The sequence below is a fragment of the Strigops habroptila genome, chromosome 3 (genome assembly GCF_004027225.2).
Source record: "Strigops habroptila isolate Jane chromosome 3, bStrHab1.2.pri, whole genome shotgun sequence".
Classification (NCBI taxonomy): Eukaryota; Metazoa; Chordata; class Aves; order Psittaciformes; family Psittacidae; genus Strigops; species Strigops habroptila.
In genome coordinates this window covers 31,751,786-31,770,183 of record NC_044279.2, presented here as the reverse complement: position 1 = coordinate 31,770,183, position 18,398 = coordinate 31,751,786, and the positions used below count along the sequence as shown (strand labels likewise).

Sequence of the window (18,398 nt, the reverse complement as noted above, 5' to 3'; positions counted from 1 at the left end):
GTGATTTTATTTAACCAGTGATTAGGTGCTTTTCCAGACTGGGACATTTCTGAGCATAAGTTCTGTTCATGGTATGATTAGGTGTGCTAAAGGTGTGATTACTATCTGCTCATGAAATCTTAACATGACAGAATTTGCAAGGAGAGGTATTCAGATCATACTTAAAACGAAAGGGTTTTTTCCCCTATAATAACTGTTTAGCATTTTAGTCAATTTCTCAAAGAACTTAAACTATGTTGCTTTCAGTAGCTTCTGCAAAGGTGTTCCACCAGGAAATACTTATTCATTGCTAGATAATTCTTCCCTGCTGCTTAGCTAGTATATTTACTATTTTATTACTATTTTCTTATTTCTATTATATTAGCTTTAGTTTTAATTAATACATTATCTCACAACCACTGCCTCTTGTTTCTAGCTGAATTATCTTCTATCAGAAATATTTTTTCCAGATGTTGGCAGTGTACCATGAGCAGATAACCTCTAATACCTTTTTCTTCAGTAACTAATTAAGCTATGCTTCTGAAGTCTTTCACTAGAAAACATTGTAGCAGTGGAGCAGGAAGAAAAAGGTGAAGGGCTTCTCACATGATTCTGAAGAGCTTTGAATCAACACAATGGGGAGGGAGGAGAGGGCGGAAGAGAATAATATAAAAGGAAGGGATTTAGTGATTCACTTGGACCATGGAAGTATTCTTGCTGTAAACTACTTGCAGGTTGTTGAGCTTGAGCTGAGAAGCCATACCACGAGGGCATGAAAAATACTTGAGCACAGGAGTGGAGCTTACCTGGGAGGGAGTCTGCCAGTTTAGAATCATGTTTTCCAGAACTTTCAGTTGTTCTTTAGCATTTTTCTGAAACCTTTCCAATTTTGCTGTCGGATGTATTAATTCCATGTTTCTGAAGCCTGCTATATATCCCTTATGTTTTCCATGTGTTCTACGAAGTTGCCATTATACACAAAGACATAATTTGTATATGGGTATGGTATATACTTTAAGCATAACTTCTGCAATGTTTATTTCTATTACTCTTGGAACAGAGCAAATGCATTGATTAGGACTATTCAGTTTTAAGCTGCTTTAAAGTACTAAGACACACCATATATAGTGAGTAGCTGTGTTGATCCACTGAACCTTGATTTAATATAAAGTGTCTAACTCATCCAGAGTGTTTTAAATCCAAGAAATAATAATCTTTCTCATGTGGGTTTTCCCATAAATTTCCTCAAATCCAGGCATATGCAGAGTCCTGAGTAGCACTCCCTCTTTGGACCACTTATTTATGATGTGTAAGAGACTGTTTTCAATTTTGTACTCTACTTCTACTGAAGAGATCTTTTAAATGTACTTTTACCTCTTTATCTGAGAACAGAAATAGAATGCTTCAGGCAGATTTCTTGTTGTATGATTTGAGAGGCATCTGTAGATGATAAGTTAATCCAGTTTATTTCTGATTTCATTTCCTGCAAGTGCTTGGGCTCCTGTTTCAACAACCTGCCTCAGTACATCTAAGTGACTTTGCTTTATTTGGTTTTACAGAAAGTATTTTTAATTTGGATCTCACAGCCCTTTTCCTTGTGCACCTAGCTCACAGTAATAGCTCCATTTGTATCAGCAGATTCTGTGGCCAGATTAAGTATCACTTATTCATGAATAAAGAACTATAAAACAGCATAGCTGGTGACTGAATTTTTGAAGACCTATGTGTTAGGAAAATGAGAAGATAACCATGTGTAACTAACCAAAATCCATCTTTAGTCTTCATAGAGAATTTAAAGGATTGGAATTGGTGGTTTCAAGCTCAATATGTGCTTGGGTTTTAAATGACAAATATCATATACCTTCTTAATATTGAGCACTTTACATTGCTTATCCTTTGCTTGTTCTCACATACAATATAATGAGGAGTTCTCAACTTGGATAGGGGATGTGCAAAAAAATAGTTGTAGACAACTGGTGGGAGGTCTTCCTAACTAGTCAGTGGTAGTAATTACTTGCTTATCTATGTATACATTGAGGAAAGACTGAAAATTTGTTGCATTACAGATTTTTTTGATCAGCTATTTCTTCTATATCTAAACAGACAGCTGATCCTGGGGCACTGTGCAAGAGTCAGTGGGACAGAGAGTAAGCAAGTGAGGGCAAACCTGGCTCCATTGTCCTAAACTAATTACCCCAAGTATCTGAAAAGGTGGACTCTGCAGTCTTAAAGACACTATTGTTCCTTCTTGTATTAATCTTTTTATTTAAAGCAAAAAGCTAGGAATAATTCTGAGGCCATGAAACATAATATAGTATTCCTCCCTTCTAGCTGTCTGTCTTAACTTTTTAGGCTATAAGTTTACAGTGTGTTTTTTGTATTTTCTTGGTTATTACAAAGGAGATTTTTTTTGTTGTGTTTCTTTTCTCCCCAGATGACTTTAGTGTGTCTCTTTTTCAGCAGAGGGTTCTGGATTTCAGTTAAGATCAGTTCTGATTGAGTTCTGATACTTAGACTATAGAGTAATGAAAGTTGAACTGCAGATGTTTCCAGGCATTTTGTACTGTGTATTCACTGTTAGTCTCAGCTTGATGCGCAGGCTTTGTAGCACTATTCTGAATTGCTTGATGGGTTGGTTGTCCAGTAAGCTCTTCTTAAAATGAAGTTGCTTTTTTTGCCAGGAAAAATGGTTCTCTGTGCCAAGTGACCCTTACTGTTTCAGTTGAAAAATATATTTCTTTGATAGGAGGCATAGATTTTTAACTGCACAGAGGAGTTGGTACGCAGTGTATGCAATTTCAGTTGCTAGTGCTTAAACAGAGAAGCGTGGGAGTGCACATCTACAGAAGGGGCAAGGCAGGAATACCTCTTGGAGTATCAGCAATCTTAGATTGACTTAGATCGATGCCTTACAATGATTCTTCCTAATCCTCTGGATAGGATAACATGTGGATAAATACGGTTTTGAATTCCTAGATAGGCTTTTTCTCTGGTAGCACTTGGTTGACTAAGTATGGGGTAGGGAGTCTGAGTGGAATTTTCAGTGATCAGACTCACTCAAAAACATAGGTCTTGATGGTTTGGGGTTGGGGTTTTTTTTTTGACTGTGAAATGGTAGAAAAATGAAGTCTTGTTCTTGCAATTAATCTTTTCCAGTGGAAGTCTGATACTGTGGAAGGTGAGTTTAGTTTAAAATTGAGCACAAACTATTAGTTCTGTGCTATTATTCTCATAATTGGTATGTTTGTTGTAGCTGAAACCATTTCTTTGTAAAATTTGAAAGCTTGTTAGTTGGAAAAGCCATTGAAGAAACACATACAGAATATCTGCTTTTTGTATGAGAAAGAGTAGGAGGGAAGTAAAATGTATGTGTGGAATAAAACTGTGGCAATAAAGTTTTTGCTTAAATCTAAAGGATTATATTTGAAATGTCTCTTACATATTAATAGGGTTTATGGTATATCAAAAGATTTAATTAGCATGTTGGTGTTCACAAATGGTATGGGTTCAAATTTATCATGTTTTGGTAATTGGGAATTTAATAATTTATATAATAAACATCAACATGAAGATGAATCTAAGCATCAGTTCTTGCTGTGTTGTCCCTGAGTGACAGGCTCTTCTTCTCTGTCCCTGACATTTTGCCCAGAAGGTTGCACCTACTTAGGACTAACTGACAAGTTGTGGCATATCTCTTTTCCTGAGGCCCTTTCCAGGGAGGCACATAGCGTTCTCAGTACGCTCGATCTACTGTCCTCTACAAATCACATGCCCTGGAAACACTGGATGTGAGAACGCTGAACTGAACACGTAAAAGATCCGGCAGGAAGACTACTTGCAAAGAATTTAAATGAAACTGAGGGGGAAAAGTGTTTCTCTGAGTTAGATGTAAGCAGTCTTGAAAGGAAAAATACTGCTTAGCTGGGTCTTTTTTCATTCTGTAACAAAGGTGATGCAGAGGATCCGACCACAATGAGTTTACAGTAACTGTAATTTTGGATGATAGGTATGCTATGTATCAGGCAAGATTACAGGTAGTCTGACATATGCCTGAAGCCTAACAGACTTTTAAACATAGAAAATAGATAACTTTTAGAAGGATCCGAAATTCAAGGGGATATTATAATTCCAGTCCAGTATCCTGGGCACTAAGGTAGTCTGCAGCAGATTTTAGAAGACTGGTTGTAGGTTGCTTGGGAAAAAAACTATTCTCACTTCTCATCTATCTTGCTCTGCCGGTTTCTTTATAACCGTGAGTTTCAAGGTTGTCACAAACACTTGATCTCTTAAACTGTATTATGTAGTTTATCACTATTCTCTTATTGGTCAACATGCCACTCTAATGCGGCAAAACAGCTAACAGGATGCAGTGCAGCTGCTCACTCTAGGTGCTTAAGTGGCTGAAGTGAGGAAGTTGCTAGGAAGTCTGAAAAATAATTTGATGACATTCTTACACATTTTTTTCCTCCTCATATGCTCCTGAAATAAGGTACTTCATCCATAGGAAACTATGAATTTGGTTAGAAGTACAGTGAGAAAGAAGAGATTCAGTTTTATGATTTCATAATGAAATGGATTATGGGGTAGAGGGGTGGGGGAGCAGAGCTTAGTTTTTATTCTTTCTCTTTGTATATGTGCCAGTGCTCTTGTCAGTAACCAGCTTCCTTTGGTTCCCATTACATAGTGTGTCTGCTGTAGAGGTTGGGGGGGAAATGGAGGACAAAAATGCATTAATGTAGCTGTCAACTTTGAATTCCTGGAACTTGTTTCAAAGTCTTTAAAAAGAATGATAGGTCAACACTGTTTCTAATCTATGGTCAGAATATGATTTTAGAAGAAAAATATTATGTAAATGATGTAAAGGGGTAGAAGATGACAAATCAGTCTAGAATTTGGACAGCACACAAATCCTGAATTTCCTGATGGCCTCTGCTTGCCTTTGCTCAGTTCCCAGCTGGTCCTGCTTGGTTGTACCTAGATTCTCTAAGTCTGTGTTCCCCTTTGTTTCATTAACTGTATAGTGATTACCTGCGATACATTGTTAATACACAAAGTAGTCTGTTATGAGTTATTCTGGTGAGACAAGTCTCTGAAAGCAAACTTCTCTGCCTTACCTTCAAGCTTCCATCTCCAGCTTCCACTGAAGTTTCCTCTGTCTCAAGTGCAAATTTACTTTTTATTTCAATGAAAATGATTTTTATATCAATATTTTTAGTGGAAAATAAATCAATTACTTCTCTTACTTTCAGATGGGCACCTTTAAGGCACATGATGGTGAATATTTTTTAGAACCTCTGATGAAAGCGGATGGAGGTGAACATGAAGATGAGCATAACAAACCACATCTTATATACAGGCATGAAGAACTTAAATATCAGAAATCCCATAAACCTTGTGAAGTTTCAGGTATAGTCATACTTTAAATTTTAGTGTGACTTTTTTCAATTGTCAGATATTTAAAAAAGAAAAAAATAAAGATTTAATTTTTGTAAGTAATATTCATCTCCAGATTGTTCCATTAGAAGCTACATGTCTTTTATGGGGGCTTGGCAGCCATTTCTTTTTTTTATTAATTTTTTCTGCTAGTGTCTAATTCAAATGTAGGACAAAATGTGCATGTTTAAAAAAAATTACAAATGATATTGCAAGAACTTCTCTGTGGTTTACTTTACACCTACATCCCATATATAAACTTTTAAGGAATAAATCCACAGGAGTTGTTGTTGCTTATATTCGCAAAAAATAATGAACTCAGTGCAAGTCTAATGGATAATACAGGACATCTGTCTTCCTTATTAATGGAAGTATTTAATGTTACCCATTAATGTAGTTTTTTGTCCTTATGAGTGTTTTAATAACTTATTGCATATTCATAATAATTAGTTTTACTTAAAATAAAGTGGAGTAATTTACAATACACTTTTCACATACTATTAGGATGTATGACAAGTGTATGGTTGTACTTTCATATTCACAGTATATTGGTTAATCATTAAGCAAAGTAACTTAAGAGTGAGAATGTATGCAGTGAAAGGGAATAGAAAGACAAAAAAAGCTTTGTTAATACCATGGAGCAGTAAGTAGAAAGCACTGTGCTTTAAACTAATATGGTTTTTAGTTTTTTAACAGAAAACATACAGTAGTTGTTTCTCATAGTTCTGCATTCATCTTTATAGTTGGAAAACGGTGTGATGTGAGAAAGGCACCTGCAGCTACCATCAAAGTACAGTAACTAGACAAAAAAGTGGGAGTAGAAAGGATTTATTTGAAATTATAGGTGTCCATAGAGTCATTCTGTACACTGAGATACCATCTGCTTTGGGATATAATGATGTGGAAGCCTTTGAAGATCCTGTCTGAGCAATGTACTTCTTAACCTTTACTATTATACTAGTGCTATTTTAAAGGTGTTTTTCATTGTGTTGGAAACATTTTTTTTAAAGCTTAGTGATATAAATGCATTGCATTTGATAGAAGCATACAGGCTTTGTTTATTTGGCTTCAAAGAAAACAACTGGGTGGAGATTCACAGTAGGAGAAAGCAGCTTATATTGGGTTCTGCTTGGCATTTAGGAACACCCTGTCTAATTAAAATTCTACACCTTTCATGAGATTGAAATCTCTGTTTATGCATGTTGCATAAACATGCAACTTCTGGAATGGTTAAGCAAGGCTGAGGGGATTAGTGTGGCTAGCTGAAGAAAAGGAAAATAATAAAATTTCAACTTTATTTTCTTAAAGAATATCTGTCCAGGTGTTTGAAATTATAAATTTCAAAAATAATGGTGCAGCTTGGGTGGCTAGTGTTTTTGAATTTTGGAAAATTCCTAGAATTCTTAAAGCATATTTTATACTCAGAAACAGTATGTTGAGAATTCTACTTTTCCGTAGATACTAGAGCCAGAAACCAACAGTTATGATCATCTTACATTCAAAAGATTGTAGTGAGAGGTATTTCTCTTCTTTAGCTCAGTTTTAGGAAGGTGATGCTATCTATTCATTGATTGTCATTGCAGAACAAGAACTTAGTACTTTGTTTGAAAATCAAGCAACTGTTGTTATTCCTGATTCTTTTTTAACAGTGAATAATACATACTGAACCAAAGCAGACATCTTTCAGTTTGTTGTGTGGTTTGTTGTTTCATTCTTTTTGTTTTTCCTATGTTGTGTATTAATACTAATATGAGCAACCCAGTGAGAAAAAAGCTGCAAGCATTAAGAATATGGTCATTTTTCCCCTTTTTCATTTATTGGAGAAGCTACAAAAGACTGGAGGCATGGATTACTGTCATTTTTGGGCGAGTGAAGTTGCAGAAATGTTCATGGAGAAAGACCTTGTGGTGTTATATTTCTGACCTTCTAAAGAAGAGATTTGTTTCCTTTAATGCTAGTCTTGCCTGGTTATTCATATCCTCCCTTCAAGGAGGGAGGAACAGAAAATATCTAGCAATACTTGTGATCATGTGAGTGTCTCTTTCTCTAGTAAAGTGAACCTTGACAGAGGATATGGAGAGGCAGAGCATTCAGTACATCTTTTTAGTTTGAAATTGGACCATGATAATTACTTCTTAAATTGTCAAACTAATCTTTTCCTCACTTTGTGCTAGTTTCTTCTAAACTAATTTGCTGATGAAAAATTAATTGGAAACCCTGGTACAAGCCTTAATCAAGTCAGGATAGGACATCTGCTGCATTTCCCCTATCCATAAATCCTGTTTCCTTAATACAGGGAAGCTCATCTAAGTTTGCCATAAGATGACATAAATGTGACAGCTATTACTCATCTACTTGTTGATTTCTGGTGTTTATAAACAAAATTAACTTTATTTGTTCTGGTATTGAATTTATCTTGGCTAGTCCATAAATTCAGGGTGTCTTTAAACTCCCACTTTAAATACAGATGCTGTTTCTCATTTTGCCAATACTCTGAAATCTCAGACACCTTCTGTGACCTAGTAAAGATAATATGAGATTGCTTCAACCAGTTCTCTTCAGTGCATCAAGCTCAGTCGGTTGGAACACATCTAATATGCTTAGATACTCATGAAGAAGTTCCTTTGCAAAGCCAGTCCCCAAATACTCCCTATGTTATTTTTAGTGCCCCTTTTTTTTTTTTTTTTGCAATTATTACAGCTATACTTTGTGACTGACTTTTAGACAATTACTCTTAAGGTGCTTGCTGTTGTCCCTCTACTGTTATTTGCTGGCTGTATTGTGCCCTAACTTTAAAGAGGACAGACTATTGACCTGTCAAAAGTAGCTTAAAGTTTATAAGTGTGGGCTCTTGCCTTGAAATGTAGAATGCATAGATTTAAATTTTCTCAAGTTGAGGGTGAGAGAGTTGGGATCTCTGAATTCTTGAGTCAGTGCTGTAGTCACTAAGTCGATAGGATGAAAGGGTTAGGAGACAGATATCCTTTAGCATCCACTTTTAAAAGGAAATCTAGCTTCCAGAAATACAGTGGAGGTTTGTTCTGAGGGTACTGGAGTGTCTAGTTGGGTGATTAAGTTCTGGAGAATAATGAGAATTCAGATATGCTTCTCTGTTAACGTGGGCTATTGCTAAGGTGACTCCCTCCCTGATCAATGCATAGATTTTATGTATCAAGCATCAGAAGCCTTTGGTGGCTGGACTGTACAGCATAATTGAAGTATTTCAGTACTTAGTTTGGAGGTATCTGAGAAGGTTCTATATTTCCTTTAGAACCTGATACTACATAGTGAATATTAACAAAGCTGTCAAGGAAGTTACTGAAGGCTTTTGAGGCATACTTGCTTATGAAGTAAACTCCATATTTATATAAATAAAATGTAAATGAAAACATCAACAGGGGTTTGAATTCAGGACTCAGGCCTAGTCTTTGTGATGGTTTGTTTTGGTTGTTTCTGTTGGTGTCAAAGGTTTGTGTGTAAAAATATGTGTTTTGTTTAATTAACTTGCTTCCTTCATTGCACTGCTTAAGCTGTAGTATTTGCCTCCTTCCAGCCTGCCTCTTCAGGTTATACTGCATTCTAAGAACTGTGTAATAGTGCTATCTCTTAACTAATTTTTAACAATGAATCCATATATGATAGAACTATATGTACAGGATGTCTAATGTGATGTTCCTATTACAGCCTGCCATGTTAATTTTTTATTTTTTTTTAGTTCTTGCACTGGTTCTCTTGGAAGTAAGATCATAAATAGAAGTTTATTTTGTCTATTTTGGGCAGCCTTTTGCCTGTTTCTCTTTAAATTTAGAAACTGCATTCAACAGTAAATCTTTTTTTACTTCACAGAAAAAGAATTGAAGAGCAGCACTTTACTACATCCAACCTTCAGCAGTTTAAATGAAGAGAGCAATGTTTTACAGAAGTCTCTCAGTTTAGAGTATGCTTTAAATAACCTGTCTATAGAGGATGGTGGCAATCCACATTCCAGGAAAAAACGTTTTCTTTCCTATCCAAGATATGTAGAAGTAATGGTTACAGCTGATAGCAAAATGGTTCGTCACCATGGACAGAATTTACAGCACTATGCACTAACATTGATGTCAATAGTAAGTAAACTTAAGTTCATAAGTATTAGCAATTTCAGTTATTTCTGTTCTGTTGTTTTCTCTTCTGCAACCTCCTTGTCTTCCGGTTTGACTGATTTCTGTATTAAAAGAAAGAGATCCCATGAAAGTTACTTTCAAATTAGGGATCTTTTAAGTGTAATGCAGTAAGTTGTGTAGGTGAAATAATGTGACCTGTTTCCCGACCTGTTGTTACATTAGAAGAATTCTTACACTTCAGTGAGTTAAATGTATGGGTATATTACAGTAGGCAGAGGTTAAAAGGCATTGTGAACAAATGTTTGTTTATAATAATCCTAGCTTTTCAAGTAATTTCAAATCAGTATGGGTCAGACTTTGAGTTGGTGTCATTTAGTTGAGCTCTTTCTGTGGTTAATTCTTTCTTGAACCGAAAGTCATTTCTTGTATTGATTCAGGATCTAGTAAAATAAGCTGTGTAAAATCAAAGGCTTACTGTGACATCTGTTGAACCACTTTTTAGGAAAAGGCTGGCTAAAATAGTCTGCATAGTAATTATTTCTAGATTTCTGTCTTTTCACCTATTCAAGAAGCTTAATTTGTATGAAACTGCATCTAACGTTGGGCAAATTAAAACACCTACATACAGGTATCTAGAGAGATCTGCTTTAAATAAGAGAACTAGTTACTTAACCAGTTACAGACATCTGCTTTAGAATGAACAGAATAGCTCTCTAGTTTCTGCTGGGATCAGTTAATTTGCTTTATAGAAGTGTCTATGGCCATTTAAGATGCCATAGAACATTGGACTTGGCCTCAGCTGCTGCTTCACGAAGGTGTGCAAGTCTTGTGTGGATCATGTGTCATATCTGCCAGTTCTGTATAGATAGCCTATAGCATCTGACATGACACTAGATAACGTGTAGTTAGGCAACTGAACTGAGTTCTGCTCACCAGACTAGATCTCCAGCTAATGGCAGTAGAGGTGCTGTCACCTATTACACAGATGTAGGCACCTAAATTTAGAAGATGGAATTTTCTTTAATTGCTTTATAAGAGAAATAATGAAATTTTAATGGAGATTAGCATACTTTAATTTGATTAAGTCTTCTGATTTATTTTTTTTACTGGTAGTGGTGTGAAAGTCTGAAAGGTCGTGTATTACAAAATAAATCTGTGTTGAAGGGTGATTTTTTTCTTAAAGTACAGACTCAATTTGGAATTATTCTAGAAACAACTGATGCCAAAGATGCCATTTTTTATAAAGTTACTTTTATAATCCAGAGCTGTACCAAGAACCAAATGTAGTGGTTAAATCATCATTTGAAAATGGAAGCTGTTTTTTGCAAAGCTTTACGACAAGATAAAAGGGAACATTTATTGTGTAATTTTCACGAGGCACTGTTGTGATTATAGTTAATATGATTCCCGATGTTTTTTCTTTCTTAAGAACATTGTTCCTGCATCTGCAAATGTTGTATATTCAACCACTATTCCTTACAGGGCAATGTTTCTTCTCTCTTTTTGCTTACATAGTTGGACTTCTACTAGATTAATAGGATATGCGTTGTATTATTGGTGCTGAAGAGAGTCTATGTATGAACTGTTTTTAAGATCTGGCATTTAAAATACACATGCATGAGTGAAAGAATACCAGTTCTTTGCTAAAAAGCTTGTGACTTCATTCTTGCGCATACTTATCTATGCTATGAAACTAGGGTTTAGGGCAGTTATTGCTGGCTTTGAGGTAGTGGCATGCAATAAGATGCTACATCTATAATGCGAATTTAGTATCTTTGAATACCACAGCAAAATAGTAAGATGTGTAGCTGGCATCTTCTGGCAGCTCTTATTCCACATGTACATCTGCTACTTCTGAAGGTAATCTTGAAACAAAAGTTGAAGACATTAGTTCTAGAAATGTTTAGTTGTTATAAATGCAGGTTTTTAATATAAAACCATATCATAATTCTGAAAGATTTTCTTCACAGTCCCCACCCCTACATATCTCTCTGCTCATATCACTTCTCCTTGAAGTTGTAAAGAGACCTTTGGAAGTCATCTTGTCCAACTCTCTACTCACATATATATTGCTTTGTGAAATCAAATAATGCATATGAAGATACAGTCTTCAGTCTCTTCTTTCCTTTTCCTTCCCCTTCCCCATAATAGGTTTGGTTTGTTGGGTTTTTTTTCCCCAGTAACCTATTAATAATATGAAGAATAAGAAAACAAATTGCTAGCAGTCTTTGCTATATAATCTGTATTAGAATTCATCAGTATGCAGGTGGGTCATTTCTTGACCCACAGCCTATTAGTGTTTGAAATAGAACCATTATTTTTAAGTGTCTTATTTGATTACTATAAAGGAAAGAAGTGCAACTTAAATTTTATCCTTTCTGCCATTGTACAGATAGATAACTTTGATTATTAAATTTAACTGGTACTTGTGTCTGGTCAAGCAGCTTCTGCTGTTATGGGATATTGTGTCAGATTGCTGGCTTTTTAAATGAATCAAGCATTATACTCCTATAAACATTCTGAAACTTTTAAGGATATTCAGTTTTGGCTTGGTTTTTAAAGAAACCTAAAAAGTTTAAGCATGTAAATCCCATTATATTTTAATGAAACTTAGAAACTTAGACATCCAGCTCCCAGAAGACCCTTTGAAATCCTGGGCCATTTTTCTTTCTTTTTTTTTTTTCTTTTTTATATTGGCATCAACAGAGCAAGCAAAGTAAATTTGCTGCTGTAGGATACTGTTTTATGAGTGGAAAATAAGAAATGAAATATACTGCTAAATATTTTTAGGGTTTTAAGTGTCTTGTCACTCATCCAATTCAACCTGAAAAGGCTTAACTCTCAGCATGTAAGTAATCCCACTGAAGTGGAATGTATTTTCTCATTTCTTCAAAATTGCATAAATCTTGGCAAGATGAGTATTCACAGTATTCACACTATGTCTTGGAAATACTTACTAGTTCTGATTGAACTATGTATTCAAGAGAACAAAGAATACCTTTGTCATAGGACTTTATCAAAACTTTTGTATTGAAATACAGTAGAGTTGCATTATTAAATGTGAAATGATAAATAATAAAGAAATCTGTGATTGCTTAACCCTCAGTGTTCTTTCTTGTTCCTCCAAGCATTGCATCAGCAGAGCAGGCAGTAGGTACTGCCTTAGATTTAGTAGCTGGAGAACTCTCTTTTAGGCACATTATGTTCCAACAGTTCAAAGTCCCTAACACAAAGGCTTGATCTTATCAACTAAAATAATTCATTAAGACACTGGAATTTACTGTAAAAGCACCAAAACCTCATCAAGTCTGGTTCCAGGATAGATTTTAAGGTACTGTCCTCATTTTCTGAATCAGGTACCTGATTATTGTTATCTTTTTAAGAAATGTGCCACTTATACAGTTAGCTTGGTAGTAAATACTTCTTGGTCTGGTATTAGTCTGCTTGCAGCAAGAAAATGTAATCTTGCCTTTCTGAAAAGAAAACTTGACATGCAAAACCACCTGTGGTAGGGCTGTGTTGGCCAGCTCAGATCTTGAACTTGGCTGACTGCCTAGTCATGTGAGTGCTAGAGTTGGAGCACAGGAGGGGGCAGCCATGCATTCAAGGAGAGGATTGAGACAGCATCAGTTTAGATCATTTAATTTGCAGTGAGACTGTGGAATCATAAAATGGCATTACATAATGGTAAAATAGTACCATTATAACATGGTATTAAAAGCTGATACTTTTAATTTTCATCAAGACCAGGTTATAACATGGACTGCACATAATGTTATTAGCCTCTTTTCTGAATAGGAGATTTTGCCACAGCTCACAGTCCCTGTTTAATGGACAGTTACAACCGGGATATCAAGAGAAACTGAACTTTCTTGTGACCAAGTTGTTTCTACTCGCCTGGCAGCCACAGCTGTGGTGATGACAAGATCTGACTTAATCTTTGAGAATTCCATGGAAATGAAAGCTGTGATCCTTCCAGTGAAGGGTACCTAGCTAGACAGTGCAGTCTGAACTGTTCTGTGGTGTGGATACTGGTTTTAAGAGTCTGAAAAATCTCTTGAAACTAATTTCCTTTTGTCTTAGCTATTACCTCCTACACTTCTCTGAAGACTGTATTTAGATCACTGTAAAGCAAGTAGATCTGGAAATTGCAAAGAAATGGTGTATTCTATCAAATTCCTATCTCATTTCATCATTCTTTTTCACGAATGCTTCCAGTAAGAGGGCATTGAAAGAGGTATCTGTAGAATACAGGAGCAGGGAGTACTTGCGCGGGTTTTTTTTTCTTCCACTAAAGTTAATAAATTCATATTCCACATGTTTGATCATTCCCTGCATTGGTCTGTCATTTGAGGTATCAGTTGATTTTTAGCCTGCACAGTTCCCTAGGTAAAACTTCAAGTTTGGTTTGTGGTTTTCAACTCCAGAATATTTCTCTTCACACATGTGTTCAGCTAGCTTGCTTCACTGGTAAGGTGTGGTTTAAGGCCAGCCAGCATCTAAGCACCACCCAGCTGCTTACTCACTTCCCCTCAGCAGGATGGTGGAGAGAATTGGAAGAGTAGAAGTGAGAAAAGTCATTCACTGAGATAAAGACAGTTTAATAGGTAAAGCAGAAGGTGCTCACACAAGCAAAGCAAAACAAGGAATTTATTCACCACTTCCCATGATCAGGCAGGTGTTAGTTTTAGTCACCTCAAGGAGAGCAGGGCTTCATCACACATAACAGTTACTTGGAAAGACAAATACCATCACTACGAGCATCCCCTCCTTCTTCCTCCTTCCCCCAGCTTTATCTGCTGAGCATGATGCCATATGAGATTGTATATCTCTTGGGTCACCTGGAGCCAGATGTCCCGACTCCAGGTGACCCAACACTCCAGGCTGTGTTCCCTCCCAACTCCTTGTACACCCCAGCTCCCTCCCTGGTGGGATGAGGTGAGGAGCAGAAAAGGCCTTGACTCTCTGTAAGCTCTGCTTAGCAACAGCTAAACCATCCCTGCGTTATCTACGTTGTTTTCAGCACAAATCCAAAGTGTAGCTCCATACTAGGTACTATGAAGAAAATTATGCCAGCCAAAACCAGTACATAAGGGCATCTCATTATCAACACAGGGTCTTGCTTTTTGATCTTTTGAAAGCAGTGGTAATAACTAAACGTTTGGAGATCACTACAAGTTCCCATGAGACAAGGGATCCATACTTTGACTCAAATGTGGGGTTAATAAGAGTAGTGTTTCTTGTACGTTTAGCACAAGCTTACCTGTCTAAGACAACAGTTCATTCAGGAACATACCTTGACTGTTTGTGATATTTCATGGGAGGATAAACGTCTAGAAATACCCTTTCTAGGTTTATAAAAGTGGACCTGAAACTATAAGAACACATAAGCTCAATAGTTCGTAGTAGTTTAAAAGTGGTTTTGATAGTAGCAAAATGGTAGTTTATTCCATTCAAATTCAGATAACCTTTTTTGCCTAAATAATGTTTGAGCTTTTACAGGCACCTTTTCTTGGATAAAGGTGTTTGAATGTGTCTATGCCTAATTGAACTCTTCATTTGAGAGATGCTCCTAATTTCTACCTGAGAATAATTGGACACTTGCTGGTCAGTGACCAAGAACGGAGACCATATGGAAGAAAGCAGACAATAGCTGTGCTGCTCTGAAATGTGCTCTCCACATGGATTCCAGAACTGCGGCTCCTTCCCTGCCCTTATCGAATCCTCTATTTCCAGTTTGTTTATCAGTAAAAGAATGAAGCACAATTATGAAGCACAACTACGCATTATGTTCTCTCCAATTTAGAGAAAAGGAGGGTGTGAGTTGGGAGCCAGCACTCTCTCAGTTCCAGCTTCTAGCAGAATTACTAGGTCTCAGGTACATAGGATTGATACACAGCAAGGCTGTGGTTTTGCAAGCAATTTGAGCCAGTTCAAGTGTGGGCTACTTTCAGAAGTCAGTTCTTCTGTACCTTTCTCTCTGTCAGCACCTGTGTCAGAGGGGCTGCACCAGGAATGAGATCATGTGGATCACTATAACATGATACGAAAAAACTAAAAAAAATTTGTTTTCAGCTGGATCAGTTCTTGATTCTGTTACTTTTGTAGCCTTGCAGCCTTGGCACAAGCCAGCAGGGAGGAAAGCCAGTATTTCTGTGTTTGGTGGCAACTCTTGTTGAGATACGTCTGTCATTCAACTACTGCTTTAAGCCAAATTGTAGAATGGGATGGGATGTCTGAAGCTATTATTGAGAATAAATAAACTTTTTTTACTGCTTCTATGAAGAATAACATTCAAAATGGTTTAGTTTAGTGTATAGAATTGAATCGTGGCCTTTACTATCTGGCTGAAAAATTATATCTAAAAATGCCTGTTGGGTATGTAAATACAAATTTTATGAATGAGGAAAGAATCTTTTGTGCGTGTGAAGTATATTTTCAATATATGTTTACAGCTCAGTCCAGTTTCCATTAAAAGCAAGGGCAAAAACTTACTGGTTCAAAGCTGCTTTCTAAAATCCTCCTAATATTTTATGTAGTGATTCTACAGATTATCTGCATAGGTCTAAAGTGGTTGTGACAGTCACAGTAACATTACTTATCAATGAACTACACATTTTACAGTGTACTACACATGGTGTCTTAGTGTTTGGAAATGAATATAAATCATAGCTATGTGGATAGTAAAAACTGGGCAGCTATTTTGGGTTTGTCATCATATCCTTGGGTGAAACGTACGAATGGATGCATGAGGCGTCTGTTGTGTAGCAACTTGTTTTTCTTTGATAACTTGTTTGCATGACAAAAAGAGATATGGTTTATCAGATGAGTTTAATATTCTAATCTGACTTTTTTCTTTTTAGGTTGCAGCAATCTATAAAGATGCAAGTATTGGAAATCTTATAAATATAGTTATTGTAAAATTAATTGTAATTCACAATGAACAGGTAGGAAAACTAAATATAAAAAAGATTTATTTCTACTACAAAAAAACAAAACACATGAATTTGCATTGTAATTCCAAAGTTTAAAACTTTTCAGTTTTAAATACAAAATATTTTCCTTAACTATAAAATTTTGTTTTAAAATAGGAGAGTGAACGTCAAATGTGAGGTTAACTGCAGAACCCTTTATTTAATGCCTGTATTTCTCCATCTCTCTATTAGCACCTCCTGTTGACTGAATGGACATCAGTCAGATACCATATGAGAGCTTATGACATAAAGTGTGGTTATATGCATGGAAACATGACACAGAAATGACAGCTTTTATAAAGGGTTTTGATGGAGGGTTTTCAGCCCTAACAAATAATATTTTAAGATTGTAAGATGTGTTCACTTTTTGAATATGTATTTTTATATTTATTTATCGTAAATGTCACTGTTGGGTTTTTTTAGTATTTAACACATGATACATAGTCACATACATTGATTAAAATGATGGATTCTCATGACTGATGGCTCATAGATAAATTGAGATCTGATCCTACAAATCTGTGTGAGTGAACTCTTATGTGGAGTCCTGCTGACTTCCTTTCCATGCATAGTCATTGTTTTGCAGATTAGGGACACAAATGACAAAGTAATAAAGAGCAAGCGCATTAATATTAAAAATTATCATTTTTTTGCCATATCTTGTTTAGGAAGGACCAGCTATCACTTTTAATGCAGCTACCACTCTTCATAATTTTTGCTTATGGCAGCAAGCACAAAACACTTTGGATGATGCTCACCCTTCTCATCACGACACTGCTGTTCTTATCACTAGGTACAGTATCTGAAATACCTGTAATTATCTAGCCAGGTGAGGCAAATGCCTCAATTTCTTTTTAACATCATTTTTTAACCATTCAACTGATACTGTTCATAGATAATTGAAGTGAATAAAGACTATCTTGCACTTCCCAAACCACTGCTTATTAAAGTATGAACAATTACTCTGACGGTGCTATGTTGGTAGCTAAACATCTGATGAACTTTTTGTTAAAGGTGATGGAAATCACTTAGACCTGAAATTGTTACAAGGAAATGAAGTCTTTAGCCTTTGTACATGGATGTAGTAATGACGGAGTGTTTTACTTAATGGAATCAGCTGAAGGATGCATTGGCGGTCATCTCCTGATAGCCCAGGCATAATTAGAACTACCAAAAGCTTACAAATTTAAAAGATTTAAATATTAGTATATATTCTTCCTGTATACCAGTGGCCTCATTGAAGGTTCAGGTGTTCATTCACTGAAATATATTCTCTCTTTTGCTTTTTCCCACCTCAGTGTTCAAGTTGGACACACTTCAGCACTTCAAAGTGTTTGATATTTGTCCTGAATTTTACATTGTTATTTTGGCAGATGGTCCTCTACGTAAGGTCGTTTCAAGTCTGCACATTTTTCAGCATTTCATGCTTGATCTGCTTTCTGCATTGTAGAGAAATAACATAGTATTTGAATTTTTATTATTTGCAAGCTAGATAGAAATCAATACAGTGAGCTTAGTCTGATGAATTTAAATTACTTCTTTCAACAGAATGCAAATTATTTGAATGGACTGTATGAGAGTCAGATTTGCAATTGCTGTAATTAATATAGCAGCAGTGAAATACTTTAAAAATGTTCATTTATTTGCTATAATAGTTTAAATTTTTTTTTCCCTTCAAGGGAGGATATCTGCAGAGCTAGAGAGAAGTGTGATACTCTTGGTGAGTTGTTCTTTTTTAACCAATATGATTTGATAACAGAAAATATATGAGAATTTCACTGTCGGGAGAAAAATCAATTAGGAATAAATCAGAAAATAGATGCAAAACTTAAGTCACACGGACAAAAAAAATCAACTTCTCGGTGCTCTTCTGCCCTGGCACATACTTTGGTGCCAGGTGGTTTGTTTT

The 18,398-nt window shown here is 35.9% G+C and overlaps 1 protein-coding gene across 6 annotated transcripts in view; it reads left to right on the top strand.

The window, feature by feature from the left end:
* ADAMTS20 (ADAM metallopeptidase with thrombospondin type 1 motif 20) overlaps nucleotides 1–18,398 on the top strand; it is an 89,393-nt gene that overhangs the window by 9,558 nt on the left and 61,437 nt on the right. For all 6 annotated transcript variants that reach the window (XM_030480412.1, XM_030480410.1, XM_030480416.1 and 3 more), the window contains exons 3-7: nucleotides 5,229–5,385; nucleotides 9,259–9,518; nucleotides 16,379–16,462; nucleotides 17,158–17,282; nucleotides 18,169–18,209. In XM_030480412.1, coding sequence (XP_030336272.1) covers nucleotides 5,229–5,385; nucleotides 9,259–9,518; nucleotides 16,379–16,462; nucleotides 17,158–17,282; nucleotides 18,169–18,209 — 667 coding nt within the window. The remainder of the gene's footprint in view (nucleotides 1–5,228; nucleotides 5,386–9,258; nucleotides 9,519–16,378; nucleotides 16,463–17,157; nucleotides 17,283–18,168; nucleotides 18,210–18,398) is intronic.